Source organism: Salvelinus alpinus, chromosome 28 (assembly GCF_045679555.1).
Source record: "Salvelinus alpinus chromosome 28, SLU_Salpinus.1, whole genome shotgun sequence".
NCBI classification, from domain to species: Eukaryota; Metazoa; Chordata; class Actinopteri; order Salmoniformes; family Salmonidae; genus Salvelinus; species Salvelinus alpinus.
The window spans coordinates 23486250-23502409 of NC_092113.1; the positions used below are offsets into that span (position 1 = coordinate 23486250).

General features: G+C 40.9%; 1 protein-coding gene across 1 annotated transcript in view; it reads left to right on the forward strand.

Annotated features, from left to right (window-relative positions):
- Window positions 1–16160, forward strand: part of LOC139557446 (metabotropic glutamate receptor 4-like) — a 233193-nt gene that overhangs the window by 83063 nt on the left and 133970 nt on the right. The window contains exon 2 of the mRNA XM_071372260.1: window positions 12252–12468. Within this exon, the coding sequence (XP_071228361.1) occupies window positions 12252–12468 (217 nt within the window). The remainder of the gene's footprint in view (window positions 1–12251; window positions 12469–16160) is intronic.

Genomic DNA, 16160 nt, shown 5'->3' on the forward strand with positions numbered 1-16160 from the left:
CTAATATATAACCATTCTGTCGTTGTATATGTGGTTATTACTGTATATCAACTGAAATACCATGTGAGAGGGTATATGTCATATTTAGGAGGCTAGCAACACATTTCGAAGTTCATTGTCAGAGATATTAATTTCTGAAACTGTGAATTAAAAAAATAATAGCTCATAACTTTCATCACTCAGTTTTCATCACCCAGTTAACAATGCAATGGGCTTTAGAGAAAAGTACAGTACACAATAACTATCAGAGATACAGTAGGTATAAAATAAAGAGATTCCCTATACTTGGGCGTTTTACATTTTCACAAGTTGAAACGGTGGATGATAAAAAGGTGTCCCTTTTGATATTATGCAGTGCAAAACCTGTTCTCGAGTCCTCAGCTTTCTAGGCAGAACATCTATTAATTATGGACTCCAAGCCAAGAGCTGCAAATGATCCTATGAGAGGGACTTGATCCCATGAGAGGCCTCATCTTTCTCCCCAAACCTTACAATATCCATCATAGTTAAACACAATAGAAATATCATAGTGTGGTTTTCATAGTATTTAGTGCATTGGTTCCAGTAGTTCACAGGATTAGACAGTAGTAATAGCAGTTACTTTATTGTCCCAGATGGGAAAATGGGTCTGCGGCATACAGTCAGTATAGGGTCAAGCCAAAGAGTCTACTGGTAGAAGTAGAAATCTTCTGTGATTCAGTATTATAACCAGGATGGACAACACCGGTAGCACAGACTGGAGCACAGGGTCTCTAGTCACCTGAGTTTGTGTTAAGGAATCTCTCATACCCTAAGACAGAGCAAACAAGGCATTTTATGACAAAGCTATTGCTGCTTGGAGGATTGCAAAAATGACAGGAGAGAGAAATATATTTTGTTCATGTTCCTGTGTAGAGGACTGTGGGTCTGTTGAGTCAGTTCTAAATTTGGCAGAATTTGTCTCATTCTGCCACATACCATATATATTTTTTGAAGATGAATTGATGTTGGTGATGCAGTTAGGAAGCAAGGTGGGACACATCATCAACCATAGAAGCCATCTATACCATTATTTGAAGGCTAATGCTTTTTAAACACTAGTTGACACTTCAGGGCCACTGTAGAACAACCCTCTTCTCCTTCCTCTCGAAGGAATCCCTCACTCTGTGTCAGGCAATGGGAGACCTTGAATCCCACCCAGTAGCTGCAGTACCTCTCCTTGGAGGCTTCTTAATTTATTGGAGGAGTCTGCTCTGTGTCTGAAGGTGTCTAAAGTTTCCATCGTTTGTAACCTGAGCCTGGGGACTGAGGCGAATGAGGAGGCTGCAGCATGTGGTGTTCAGCTCTGCAGGGACCCTCTGAGAGCCGACTGAGAGCAGATGGACTTGCCGTGACAGGGTTTGCCAATAACTGAACCTGACAGACATGTGTGAAGCCCCCCGCGTACCACTAACAATCTAGCCCATGTTCGACTGCAGACCCCTATTGGGAGACTGGCAGCCTGAGGGGTAAAGTGAAACTGTCGTTGTGTGTGTTGTCATGGTACAGGGTTTGTGGGGGCATCTGACTAAATCCCTATGTGCTGCTCTACCACGACAAAGAGAGCCACAGACATAGCCTACCCCGTGTATTAGGCTCGGACGGTCGTTTTAGTACATATTAAGGATATATAGTGACAGTCAGAAAGCACTATCTGGAACATCAGTAAAGCACAATTCATTGGATAGACAGCCACCTGGCAGACTGGTAGCTAACTTCACCAGTCTCAGACATCCATATCAAATAGACATGAATCACTTCAAGTCATAAACCTGTACTATTTGTTTCACTGCCTGGCTGGCAAATGCACAGTCAGACTAACAGACTTGACTGAAATATTCACCAAGCAAAATAGTTTCAGTGCCAGCCATAATGCTTCAGATGTTACATTGCCAGCCACACAGTTCAGATGTATATTATTTCTGTAGGCTTCTAATGAACATCATTACTTCTGCATTGATGTTGTTCCAAATGAACTCAAAAGCAAGCGATTTGAACATTAAAACTGCATAAAAAAATCTGCTTGAGACTCCATTGGTGTAATTAAGCATTTCTCCCACAAGCCCATTAGAAATTAAATGGATGTGGAGGGAAGGGTGAGGGGTAAGGGAGTTCATTCCTAAATTGGGGAGGATACTAGACACCATTGCATTTCCCTCAATTTTCTGATCATGTTTATAACAAATCTGTGGGAAATGTCAGTTTTCAGCAAAGGAGATCAGGTTTATGTTAGTGGACACCTGGCTATTGAGGGCAAAAAGCTTTGCTGATTTAGTCCTAGAGAAAGTGGATGAGGAGTTTGTCCAGGTCTTAGAACAACTTCCATGTTAGCGACAGGTACCCTATCGGTTAGAGTGTTCACCCAGTAACCAAAAGGTTGCGGGTTCAAATCCCCGAGCTGACAAGCTGAAAACATTTTCCCATGAGTCCTACTATGGCTGACCCTGTAAAACAACGTAGAGTATTTTACTGCACCTATCCGTTGTATTTTACAATACGCCTTTATTCTTGAAATTCTGGTGATGTAACAATGTGAGAGCGCCTCTGACAATTCCCTATGTAATGACCCACTGTAAACAATGTTTCTATTGCATTCGGGATAATGTGTGTCCAAGTCTGTACTGTGTTGTGGTGTCAACAAATTGGATATCTGCTTTCACTTCATAGGTTGTGAAAACTAGAAGAAATTAACAGTACAATGAGGAAGTGTACATTTTCACTTAGCAACGGCTATGAAAGACAAAGTAGCGCTCTCGGTAGGTTCAGACAGAAACCACATTGGCCCAACTCTCTATATAGGAATCTGCTTTTAGGTTTCTCTCTTTGATCTTGATAGAATTCCAAGCCACATTGATACACCTGGCAGTGCCTACGGTTTTAGATGGAAAAGGTGTTCTCTGGGCTGTATGTGTGCATGGTACAATATTCTATCCAAGCAAAGGCTTCTCTAGTTTGTCTTAACTCATGTTCTCTCATGGGTCAGAGAGGAGCTTGGCTGGGGAGTTTAATTCCTTCTGTCAAAGTGTGGAAGTGTCCGTGTTCCATGAGAACATCAGGCGAGTGAGTGAGAAATCTGACAAATGAAAAACATGATAAGCTCAGCCTATCCTGCTTCTTGCCATGATGCTGAAATTTAGTGATTGTTACAGGAGGAAAAATTGATCAGGTGAGAAATGAAACATTACACATAGTCCCTGAATATCTACAGCCATTTTATTTGGCTGATATATTTCCCAGAGTTGTCGTGGTAACACCACCATACATTGCTTGAAAAAAAACAACATGTATATATATCCCTCTTCCCTCTTCAACATTTAGCAATTAACAGCATTTAGCTTAATGTCATTGTGCTACCCTGTAATCAACTCCAACTCTTATAGGGAGTCCATTTGCTATTACCGGATTTATGAAGCACCCCAAAACTTAAATGCTATGTTTCATAGTCTTCGTAATACTTAATTTGGATAGTCCCATACATCTTTACTCTAGCGAAGTTTTGAGCCATTTTCTTAAAGCTTGAAGAGCTAAGAACTGTTATTTTGTAGAGGAACAATGGAAGCGAGGCTTGCAGGTAGTCTACATTGATGCGTGATGTCAGCAGCTATCCTGGTTTATGTGTGTTCTGTGTTTAGACAAGCTCCCTTGGGAGGAAAGTCTGAGTGATCCTCGTGGGTGGCACCGCAACCCCACAACGTGTGACAGGAACAGTCCATTGTCTTTTCTGATATGCTATTATATATTTATTTCCTTTCAAAATAACACAAAAGCACAGGTGAAAACACACTAGGATAGGTAAAAGAATTGTGCAGTACAATGAAATCACATCCTTGAGAGAGAACTCTGTTGGATGTAGGTGAAAGTCTTTGATGAGTTAAATGAAAGTGAAATAGTGAATATTCAAGCGCTCTAAAATAAGACATTGTTAGCAGCTTCCAAATACAGTTTAGCAGCCCCTTTAATGATGTTCAGTTAGGAGGCAGAGCAGAACACAGATTGAAGTTTCTCCATTTCTTCAAAGCCAGAACACTTATTTTCCTTTCAAAGGAGACAGGAAACAGTTTCACTTAACCTCAAACGAGACAAAAGTGGAGCAAAGATTGGGAGGTGAAGTGTGAGGACAGTGTTCCTTGAATCTGTGTCCTGTAGGATACTTCCTCTGTTGTCCTCTGCCCCCTCCATCACTGTTTAAGTCTGGTGACCTCTGTCGGTTCCTAGGGAGCCTTCTGGACATGTGCCATAGACCACAGACACGACTGACGTTGGAGTGTCCCCATGAGCTCTAAAATTATGAGAGACAGAGTGCCCAGAGAGACACACAGTGGCCTTTTCAGGCTGGAAGGACGGCTTGGCCTGTTGTCAGGGTAGAGCAAGGAGTTGAGGTGACATTACTAAGGACCATTCCTATCAGACTCATCTCATGTTCTATCATCAGTCATTACACATCAAGCACATCCACCTACATGGTATTCTGCTCACACAAGACGAGTCGTGACACATCTTTGCTCTAACATTCCAAGGATTAAGAAGATGTCTCTTAAGGGACAAAACCATACTTAAATAGTGACTTACTTTCCAGGTGTCACTTGAAATGAGGCTCTACTGCGGTGCTGTTGTTCATTTGCATAATTTAACCGCTACATCCGTGTGGATGGAGGAGTAGGGGGCGGGAGGAAGGCTGACGTGGGTGTTAGGGGCTGCAGGCACTGGGCACAGCTTGTGAACACTCTAGTGGCAGGATCAATAGGAGCTGCAGCTGAACACATCAAAGCCAACTACAGTGTGAGGCAGGGAGAGGAGAGGAGAGAAGGGAAGGAGGATAGCGCTACAGCAGTCAGACTAGACCACAGAGGAATACTGTACTGTAGTTGCAGGTTTTGGGCAGGTTAACTCTACTCCTGTATTGCAGAGGTTTAGCCGCTGATCTACAGACTGGCGAAATGCATCAGTTCATTCCGGAACATAGTACGCAGAGCTGAACTCAGCAGCATGAGTCATAGCTCACACATATCTCTCTCCTCAGGTAACCACGACTCACCCTGTTTCAGATAAATGATTCAGGATGGACAGTGGCTATTGCAGTTCAGTGTGAACAGACACATAGTGGTACTGTAGCTTCAGTGTACAAAGACGGGACTTCTGTTTAGGATTTTGTAGAATATGAGCAGATTTATACAAATATCAGTAGATATTAGTGATACTGGCATTGTCCGAATACATATACTAGGGTACTACATACTTAAACTGCATACTATGTACTCATCGTCACATACTGTTTAGCACGTATCGTTTAGTAAAAAGTATACTGTATGCCACGGCCGCAAGGCAGTAGCGGATCCTGACTGGCTGAGTAGGTGGGATGGGGCCGAGTGCGGGTGGATTTTTCCAAATTCAACAGACATGAATCGCATTAACCAGCCTGATAATAGCTAATTTCCAATTTGATTAACTTATTTTAACTCTGAGTAGAATACAAATGGAGTTATAGGCCTACTCAGGCTGGTTATAGGCAGACTATCACTGTCACGACTTCCGCCGAAGTCGGTTCCTCTCCTTGTTCGGGCGGCGTTCGGCGGTCGACGTCACCGGTCTTCTAGCCATCGCCGATCCACCTTTCATTTTCCATTTGTTTTGTCTTGTTTTCCCACACACCTGATTTACATTTCCCTCATTACTTGTCATGTATTTAACCCTCTGTTCCCCCCATGTCTGTGTGTGAAATTGTTTGTTGTAAGCTTGTGCACATTTTGACTGGTGCGCGACGGGTTTTGTACCCATATTTTGTATTTCTGGATGCTTTTGGTTTTGATAATTAAACTGCTCCGGTTATTACCCAGTTCTGATCTCCTGCGTCTGACTTCCCTGCCATCAGTTGTGCACCCCTTACAATCACGTTCAACCTTAGCTCATATAGCCCATCTATGCTATTTAAAAAGGACTGAAGACAGAAACAGATCATTTGGTTCCATTTCAACATATTTATTAGTGAAACCAAAGTGCTGTAACATACACTATATACACAAAAGTATGTGGACACGCCTTCAAATTAGTGGATAGGGCTATTTCAGCCACACCCGTTGCTGACAGGTGTATAAAATTGAGCACACAGCCATGCAATCTCCATAGACAAACATTGGTAGTAGAAAGGCCTCACTGTAGACTTCAGTGACTTTCAACTTGTCAAATGAAATGAAATCAAGCTTCATTTATACAGAACATTTCAGACTAAGGAATGCAACGCAATGTGCTTTAAAGGAAAAAACTAATAAAAAACTATGAAAATAAAAACTGAAATATTTACTACACAACAATCATAAGATAAAAAACAAAAGAATGACACAAACTGAACAACTAAAAGGCACCCTAAGGAAAAGCAAAGCTGAAAATGTGTTTTAACATCTCTTTTAAATATGTCCACAGTTTCGGCCCCCTCTCAGGTTCTCTGGCAGGCTATTCCAGAGGCTGGGGCCATAGTAACTAAAGGCTGCCTCTCCATGCCTCTTGGTCCTAGGCTTTGGGATAGTTAAAAGGCCAGTGCCAGAGGACCTAAGGGACCTACTGGGTACATAACTTAACAGTATGTCTGACATGTATTGGGGCGCACAATCGTGGATTGATTTAAAACTAGTGCAGAGACCAAGAGTACCCGTGCTGCAGAATTATGTATGTTTTGCAGTTGACAAATGGCTTTCTTGGGTAGACCAGAGTGGTGTAAGGTTTGCCGCTATTAAACACGTTCTCTGGATTAATGAATCACGCTTCACCATCTGGCAGTCCGACGGATGAATCTGGGTTTGGCAGATGCCAGGAGAATACTACCTGCCCCAATGCATAGTACCAACTGTAATGGTGGTGGAGGAATAATGGTCTGGGGCTGATTTTCATGGTTCAAGCTAGGCCTCTTAGTTCCAGTGAAGGGAAATCTTAATGATACAGCATACAACGACATTCTAGACGATTCTGTGCTTCTAACTTTGTGGTATCAGTTTGGGGAAGGCCCTTTCCTGTTTTAGCATGACAATGCCCCCAGTGCACAAAGCGAGGTCCATACAGAAAAGGCTTGTCGAGATCGGTGTGGCAGAACTTGACTGGGCTGCACAGAGCCCTAACCGCAACCCTATCAAACTCCTTTGGGATGAATTGGAACGCCGACTGTGAGCCAGGCCTTATCGCCCAACATCAGTGCCCGATCTCACTAATGCTCTTGTGGCTGAATGGAAGCAAGTCCTTGCAGCAATGTTCCGACCTCTAGTGGAAAGCCTTCCCAGAAGATTGGAGGGTGTTGCAGTATATCAGCACAGAGGGACCAACTCCATATTAATGCCCATGATTTTGGAATGAGATGTTCGACGAGCAGGTGTCTACATGATTTGGTCATGTAATGTGTATAAATTAAATCAAATAGCCTAGGACACACACCAAAACTTTTCAAATGTTCAAATCCAAAGGCTGTTGCACAGAAAAACATGGACAGTCAGGTGCATCGCAAATTCAGAACCGGTTGACAGCAACATAATAAACGAAAGCACTGATCATTGGGAACGAGATCAGAATGAGGTCTGATGCTTGATCCATGAATTAAACAATTAAATAGGTAGCCTAGCCTACAAAACTTAAATCAAATTTTAATCAATCAATCAAATGTATTTATAAAGTCCTTTTTACATCAGCCGATGTCACAAAGTGCTATACAGAAACCCAGCCTAAAACACCAAACAGCAAGCAATGCAGATGTAGAAGCACAGTGGCTAGGAAAAACTCCCTAGAGAGGCAGGAACCTAGAAAGAAACCAAGAGAGGAATCAGGCTCTGAGGGGTGGCCAGTCCTCTTCTTGCTGTGCCAGGTGGAGATTATAACAGTACATGGCCAAGATGTTCAAACGTTCATAGATGACCACCGTCTACAACAGTGGTGGTAGACGGTGCAACAGGTCAGTACCCCAGGAGTAAATGTCAGTTGGCTTTTCATGGCTGATCATTCAGAGTTAGAGACATCGGGTGCGGTAGAGAGAGAGAGTCGAAAACAGCAGGTCAGGTACAAGGTAGCATGTCCGATGAATAGGTCAGGATCCCATACTTCAGAACAGTTGAAACTGGAGCAGCAGCACGACCAGGTGGACTGGGGACAGCAAGGAGTCATCAGGCCAGGTAGACCTGAGGCATGATCCTAGGGCTCAGGTCCTCCAAGAGACAGAGAGAGAGTTAGACGGAGCATACTTAAATTCACACAGGACACCGGATAAGACAGGAGAAATACTCCAGATATAACAGACTGTTCCTATTCCCCCGACACATAAACTATTGCAGCATAAATACTGGAGGCTGAGACAGAGCGCTCAGGACCTCAGACTGGGGTGAAGGTTCACCTTCCAACAGACAACAACCCTAAGCACACAGCCAAGAAAATGCAGGAGTGAATGTCCTTGAGTGGCCCAGCCAGAGCCCGACTTGAACCCGATCAATCATCTCTGGAGAGACCTGAAAATAGCTGTGCAGCTACGCTCACCCATCCAACTTGACAGAGCTTGAGAGGATCTGCAGAGAGGAATGGGAGAAATCCCCCAAATACAGCTGTGCCAAGCTTGTAGCATCATACCCAAGAAGACTCAAGGGTGTAATCGCTGCCAAAAGTGCTTCAACAAAGTACTGAGTAAAGGGTCTGAATACTTTATGTAAATGTGATATTTCATTTTAAAAAAGGCAAACATTTCTGAAAACCTGTTTTTGCTTAGTAATTATGGGGTATTGTGTGTAGATTGATGAGAAAAAACAACAATTTAATCCATTTTAGAATAAGGTTGTAGTATAACAAAATGTGGAAAAAGTAAAAGGGTCTGAATACTTTCTGAATGCACTGTACATTAACACCATATTCTTGTTCTCTCCACTAATAAAAAGTCTATATGTTGCCCTTGTGAATGCCGGGAAAACACAAGACTGCCTTGTCAAGTTACTTTAAATGCCACGCCCTGACCATAGAGAGCCCTTGTTTCTCTATGGTGTAGTAGGTCAGGTCATGACTAGGGGTTATTCTAGTTTATAATTTCTATGTTGGTGTTTTGTATGATTCCCAATTAGAGACAGCTGGTAATCGTTGTCTCTAATTGGGGATCATATTTAAGTAGCTATTTTTCCCACCTGTGTTTGTGGGATATTGTTTTGTGTTTGTGCATGTGCACCACGTAGTCACGTTTAGTTGTTCGTTTATTGATATATTTTGTTTTGTTTAAGTTTCTCTTTGAATTAAATATGTGGAAGTCAACATCTGCTGCGCCTTGGTCCTGTTCTTACGACAACCGTGACATTAAAGGAGGACTGAACTTCCTGATTTAGCCTTGGTTTGAATACTCCTCATTAGGAAGTTCAACTGAGATTGAGATTTGGGTCTTGGAGGCGTGCTTTTATGCGAGTGTCTATTGTGTTTGTTCGAACGTGGGAAGTGTTTGCACTTTCACTCTGCCAAAACAGTACACAGTTACAGTCACTCACCCTTCTAGATAACTTGAAACAGTCTAACCAGGTGTTATGTCTTGAAGTCACTTAGAATAGCTAGCAGGTTAGCCATATTCTTTCACCAATTAGCTTCAGCCGACTGGTGTGCAACCATGGAAAAGTTGGTTTGACTTTGGATAGTCTATCTGTGGGGCTAGTTAGCGACGGTCAATAAATTACAATAATGTGAATTAGGACAGGGACGATACCAGTATCGCAATATTTTTTCCATGGCAAAAATGAAAACACGAAGCAGAACAACTATTTGGTCGTTTAAAAAACAGATGTAAAATATTGTGTACTATAGCTTGGAAAATAAGTAAATGTGACTCTGGGTGACAACATAAAGATGTTTGTTTACAACATTGGAGCTGTTTTCGTTAATTCCTCTTCGTGTTCTGTTTCCTTGCCACAATACTAACGAGTATCGCGTTACTGGTATCGTCCCGGCACTAATGTAGATGGAACAACGTTTTAGTTGTCTCATTAAATGCTTTCAATATTTTGAAATTATATTATGCTATTTATGGTTGGTTTTAGGTTTTGAAGTGTATTTGAAATATTGTCCTATATAAATTGTATTATTTACTGATGGTCTTTAACTAGCCCCATAGGTATATCGACTGTCAAACCAAATTGACCATGAGCATTAAGATCGGGTCTTGTGCAGCTGCGCTGAAATGGATGATTACTTGGGTCCTGCCTGCTGTGGGCAGGGTTGAAATAAACCCAACCCAATGAAAACTGTTACAGTACACTTTATTCTGTGACATACCATTTTTTCCTAATTATCTCGCTAATCTCAGTTTTGGACGAGACTGACTTTATGACCAGAATTATCTCATTTACACTTTGTAGTCGATTTTTACACTAGAAGAAATGTTTCTAATATTCCACATAGGTAGTTTTCTACTAGAGAGGGTGTTTATTGCCTTCATTTGCTCCTTAAAATGTGTTATCACAGGCCCTGGAACAAAGGCCCTTGTCTCTTAACACCTTTCACCCACAAATGAATCACTTCTAGTCTGTGAGAATCACATTTTAATTTGCTCATAGCTTTTGTGCTACTTGATTGACTCGAATACCACTTTGCCTACATCTCTACTTTGAGCTTTAATCTCAGAGTTTTCTTAACTCTTGAGAAATGCTGTGCTCACTTTTGCAGAGTACTATATGACATCATAGCAGCTCCAAGTCTGTGCACATAGTTCAAATCAAATCTAAGTTTATTTGTCACCTGCACCGAATACAACAGGTGTAGACCTTACAGTGAAATGCTTACTTACAAGCCCTAACCAACAGTGCAATTTTTAAGTAAAAAATAGGTATTAGGTAAACAATAGATAAGTAAAGAAATACAAATAAAAAAAACTGTAAAATGACAGTGAAAATAACAGTAGCGAGGCTATATACAGGTGGTACCGGTACAGAGTCAATGTACGGGGGAACCGGTTAGTTGGGCTAATTGAGGTAATAGTACTGTAGGTATAGGTATAGTAGGTATAGGTATAGTTGTGAGAGTGAGCAGACAGAGACTAAATGTTTGAGGTAGATTTTCTTCATTTTTGAAACAGTTATATCAACTCTCTTTAGGTGTCAAACTTTCAGTGTACAGAAGTGTAATATCCCAGAAGAATAATACAGTAGACATTATTCTGAGGTACACCCTCCATATATGGAGTAAAATACAGATGATCACCTCAGTCCATTTACTCAGCAGTAACCTGAATGAACAGGAAAGCCTACCTCTTCATCAGCTATTTGACACTATTCCCATATAAATTTGATAAACCCAGAATGTATCTCTATACTTCATCATTTGACCTTACAAGCATGGTGTACGTCTATCGTTTGATAGTATTGATCAACATCAGAGGAATGAGAGGGGTGGTTAATGAAACAACTCAGATAGCGCATAAATGTGTGATACACTGTGCTCAATTATGTTACCATCATCCCACCAAGGACCTTTCCCTTTAGGTACTAGATTTACTTTATATGAAATTACCCCTCACAAACTAGTTTTATTACAATGTCTCTTTTATTACAAGCTCTTACCCCTTAAATAATGTCCTGATTTTAACACAGCCAATCAAGCCTGTACATTATATAAATCAGATTTGAACACAGCCAATCAAGCCTCCACATTCTATAAGTCAGCTTTTTACACAGCCAATCAAGCCTCTACATTATATAAGTCCGATTTTAACACAGCTAATCAAGCCTCTACATTTTACAACTCAGCTATTAACATATATTCTGTAAGCCAGGGGACTAATATGAAAACAAAGAGATGACAGCCTACTCACAAAGTGAAGTCTTTCACAAAGGTGTTGATTACCTCTGTAAATTAGAAATGACCTACGGTACTAACCTTGAACAAGAGCCGACTTGATAAAATCTCATAACAACAAAATCTCATAACAATTGTAATAAGTGGCAATTAATGAATAATTGTGAATAATTCAGATGTTCTAACTTCCAACATTCCTCCTAGCATATCACAATACTATAAACCAGTGGAGGCTGCTGAGGGAAGGACAGCTCATAATAATGTCTGGAAAGGAGCGAATGGAATGGCATCAAACACATGGAACCCATGTGTTTGATGTATTTGATACCATTCCACACCAGCCATTGCCACGAGCCTGTCCTCCTAAATGAAGGTGCCACCAACCTCCTGTGCTATAAACTGGAAGTACAGTATGTGCTCACACCATGTTCTCTTGTTCACTCTCTCCTCAGATCCCCCAGGTGAGCTATGCCTCCACGGCTCCGGAGCTGAGCGATAACACGCGTTACGACTTCTTCTCCCGCGTCGTGCCCCCGGACACCTACCAGGCACAGGCCATGGTGGACATAGTTAAAGCCATGCGCTGGAATTACGTGTCCACAGTAGCATCAGAGGGTAACTATGGAGAAAGCGGTGTGGATGCCTTCATACAGAAGTCCCGCGAAGAGGGTGAGTCATCTCCATCTCTCCTGAACATTATTTTTCACTGTTCCACATGCATGTTGGGTCTAATTTAGAGAAATATGATGAATTATTGGCTCGTGCAATCAGAAACCTATTATGGCATCACATGGCTTCACAAATTGGTCAGGTATGGAAACTTACCGATGTTTTGTGTCACTAACCTGATTACCTGTCTGATAAATGAGGTAGATTTGTATTGATGGGGGGAATATGCTTTTAAGTGGCAATGCTAAAGTTCTGTAGTTTATGGGCATGAAAAAGCTACATTTAGTTATATGGATACACCATTATCATGGTTGAATGTGGCATATTGCAATGAAACCAATCACTTAACCCTTTACACTCGTGGGAATTGGCATATATGGACAGGGCTAAATTGAAATGTTTTTTACAGAAAATATGAAATGCCTAATCATTGTAGCAATTGAAAGGGAACAGTTTGGAGATAATGGGAACATTTCTAGATCAAATGTGAGTAAATCTGAGACAAGACTGACTGAATCTAAACATTACACTGTTGATTTTATGTGCATTTTACATTTATTGTACTCTGAAAATACTCTGGATACCTTCAGTAACATAACAAGACTATTCCTGTAAAATGTGGGGTAGGTGCAACATAAGACCAAAAAAACGACAAGAGGACTAACTGGTGTCTTCAAGTGGCCACACACCTCTCCAAAGTGTGCACTGTCCCTAAGCAATTTCAATGCACTTTTATGACTCAAAGAAGTGTCATCAACTATAAGGTACTTTTTTGAGCTCTCCTAGCTGTGCCGTTGAGGAATTAGAGCTATCACACTTGTTGTTTTGTTTGGAGCACAACCCTGCATCCCCGCCATCACGCAGTTACAGTTTTGTTTACGCAATACAATAACGGCCATTTTAAATCACAATCTGGGTCAGGTGGGCATAATTTGAAAGCTTGTTCTATTGCCAACATGGCTAGTTAAATCCAATACAATCTTACAGTGTTAAACTTTCACAAGGCAATTCAGAGAAACAGATTGTAATTTTGGTGAGCATAGAAAGGAGTCATGATTGCATTTAGATGTAATAAAACAAACACAGGCTCATTCTGTTCAGAACAACCAAGGGTATGACACTGTGTCATCTTGTAACTGTACATTAAACATAGTGACACAGTATCTGACATGAGTTTTATGATTTGGAATTGTGCACATTTGGACTCACGGCTGTTTGGCTTTCTTGTATGACATCAAAGCACTATTTATTATAATCCTCAATGTCTCATCATTCAAAATACCTTGAGTCATCTTGAATTACAGCATTTCCCTCACTCAGACAACAAAACATTTGCAAAAGTTGCCCAATTACCGGGAGGGATGGGGGCAACTTCTTGTCATGTGCGGTGCTCAAGTTCAGAACGGCTGTCAGTCAAAACCAATACAACGCTTTGAAGCGCAGAGCCAGAGCTCTGATGTCATGTATAGCATTTTACTGTACAGCCACTACGTTCCAAATCTGCCATTTTCAACCTGTATATGGGTACGTATGTAAAGGGCTACCATAGATGCCATGTTTGTACATAATGTTGCACTTTCATTTACCTAAGAGCCACTGGCTTGAAAGCGCAATCAATTGTTTGCTGCTAAATGATTCCATCTCTATGCAATGCAAACACTAACATAGATTGAATGGCACTTGACCCTTTATGTGTATAGCAGATGTCATGGTGAGAGACTGTCCTTGAATAATTGCTTTGTTCAAGGAACAGAACCAAACAAATCAGGGGAACTCATTGGGAATGACAATTTACCTTTTGAGTGCTTTTATCTCTGCAGTATTATTTGACTCAACGGCCTGCATCTACTTTGGAGGTGCTCAGGTATGGCATTATGCCACTTTAACTGTGTCTCCTTAGAAAGCATTAGAGGCAGAGAGGTCTGTAGTTTTCAGGGTAGTTCAAATGGTGTGACCCAGCTGAATTCAAATGAAAGGAAATGACAGTCATTAAAGACCTGTTCCATTTGAGCATTCCATCCACAGATCAAACAACAACTGTTAAATATAATAGTATTATACAACAGGTGGGTCTAATCCTGACTGCTGATTGGTTAAAAGCGGATTCCAGCCGTTGTCTATTATACAAGTTACCACCAGCTAAATCTATGACCTTATAATGCCTATTTACTCTGTTTCATCTGACTGTGCAATCCACTGTCTCATCAGCCCAGGCAGGGAAGTTATAAACTTCATCTCCACTATAAAAAGCATCTGGACATTATCTCACATTTCTTTTAGACTAACATTTAGTTTTCAACAGCGGAGATTTGAATAAACCTTGAACTGTCTGTCTCTCCGACATTTGCAACATTGTTTCAAGATTCAAATTCAATCTCCAACTGTCCCTTAGTAATGAACGTATAGGGGTCGGGAGTCGGGACGAGAGAGAGAGGCAGGCAGCGTTTCTCAGCCAATCGAAATCATGAATCAGCTGGCATAATTTTATGGATATATACAAAGAAATGTAAATTGGAAAAAGGTCAAACGAAACGAAGTGCAGCTAGTTTGCAGTCTTTCCAGCTTCAGTTTGAAGTTATTGTGTTAGCTGTGTTGTTGGCTAGATCCTCTGAACAACAGTGTCCTAACGAGAGAGCACATTTTCTATACCAGGCAAAATTGTGCCTCATTAGCTCATTGCTAAGGATGTATCCAAATAAATGTCAGTAGAAAACGGCTTAAACAAATGCAGCTATTGTTGCTATTCTTTCTGCACTGTTTGACGTGACTGTAAGTTAACCGTAGTTGGATAGTTAGCAAGTAAGGGATATGAATGTTGTCAGCCAGTATGGCAATGGAACATTTAGAACGAACGACTGGGTCGCGTCCATAGATACAGAACAAAAAGACTGAACGACTGGGTCGCGTCTCTGCCAACCGAACCAATAGAAGGAACGATCAGCCGGCTTGGGTAGCAACCCTAGATTTGTTTCGGGACTATATCTTGTGGAAGGATGAAATAGTATGAATAAATTCATCAAAATAATTTTTTCATAAAAATATGTCAATCATTATTTGAATACGTTGGTAACTTCGTCTTGGGCCTAACAACACCAGTGCCAATATATCCTCCAAACACCGGTTTCTCGGGCATTATCACTTAAATGTCCATTATGGACCAAAGAAATAGCACTATGCTGAATCAATGGAATCCAGTCATGAATTACGAGGAAAATTAGATAGTATAGCCAACAACATTATGACAATCATCCATCATACGCATCATACCGTACGATAATTATTTTACTGTCACATTTTCATCAACCAAATACAGAATGTTTTTTCTGACAGTTCACAGCGTAACATATAACCTTATCCAGCCCGGTAACATTATTATTATTTATTTTATGTGTATTTATAAAGTGTGTGTTCACCATGTATTAATCATTACTTCCACATTTATAAACCATTTTCTAATCATTCTTGCAGCCCCTAATCTAAAGTGAGCCCTTTATAAATACTTTATGCATTTCTTACTGACCAGTGTTATTTCTCACAAAAAAATGGGCATGCCATTGGTAGACATTCCAGCAGTACATGGTAAAATAATAAGCACACAACACAGGATATTTAAGGAAATATATATACATTTGTGAAGAACTAGATAACTAATAACATTTACAAATGTGGGAGTAATGATTAATAAATGGTGA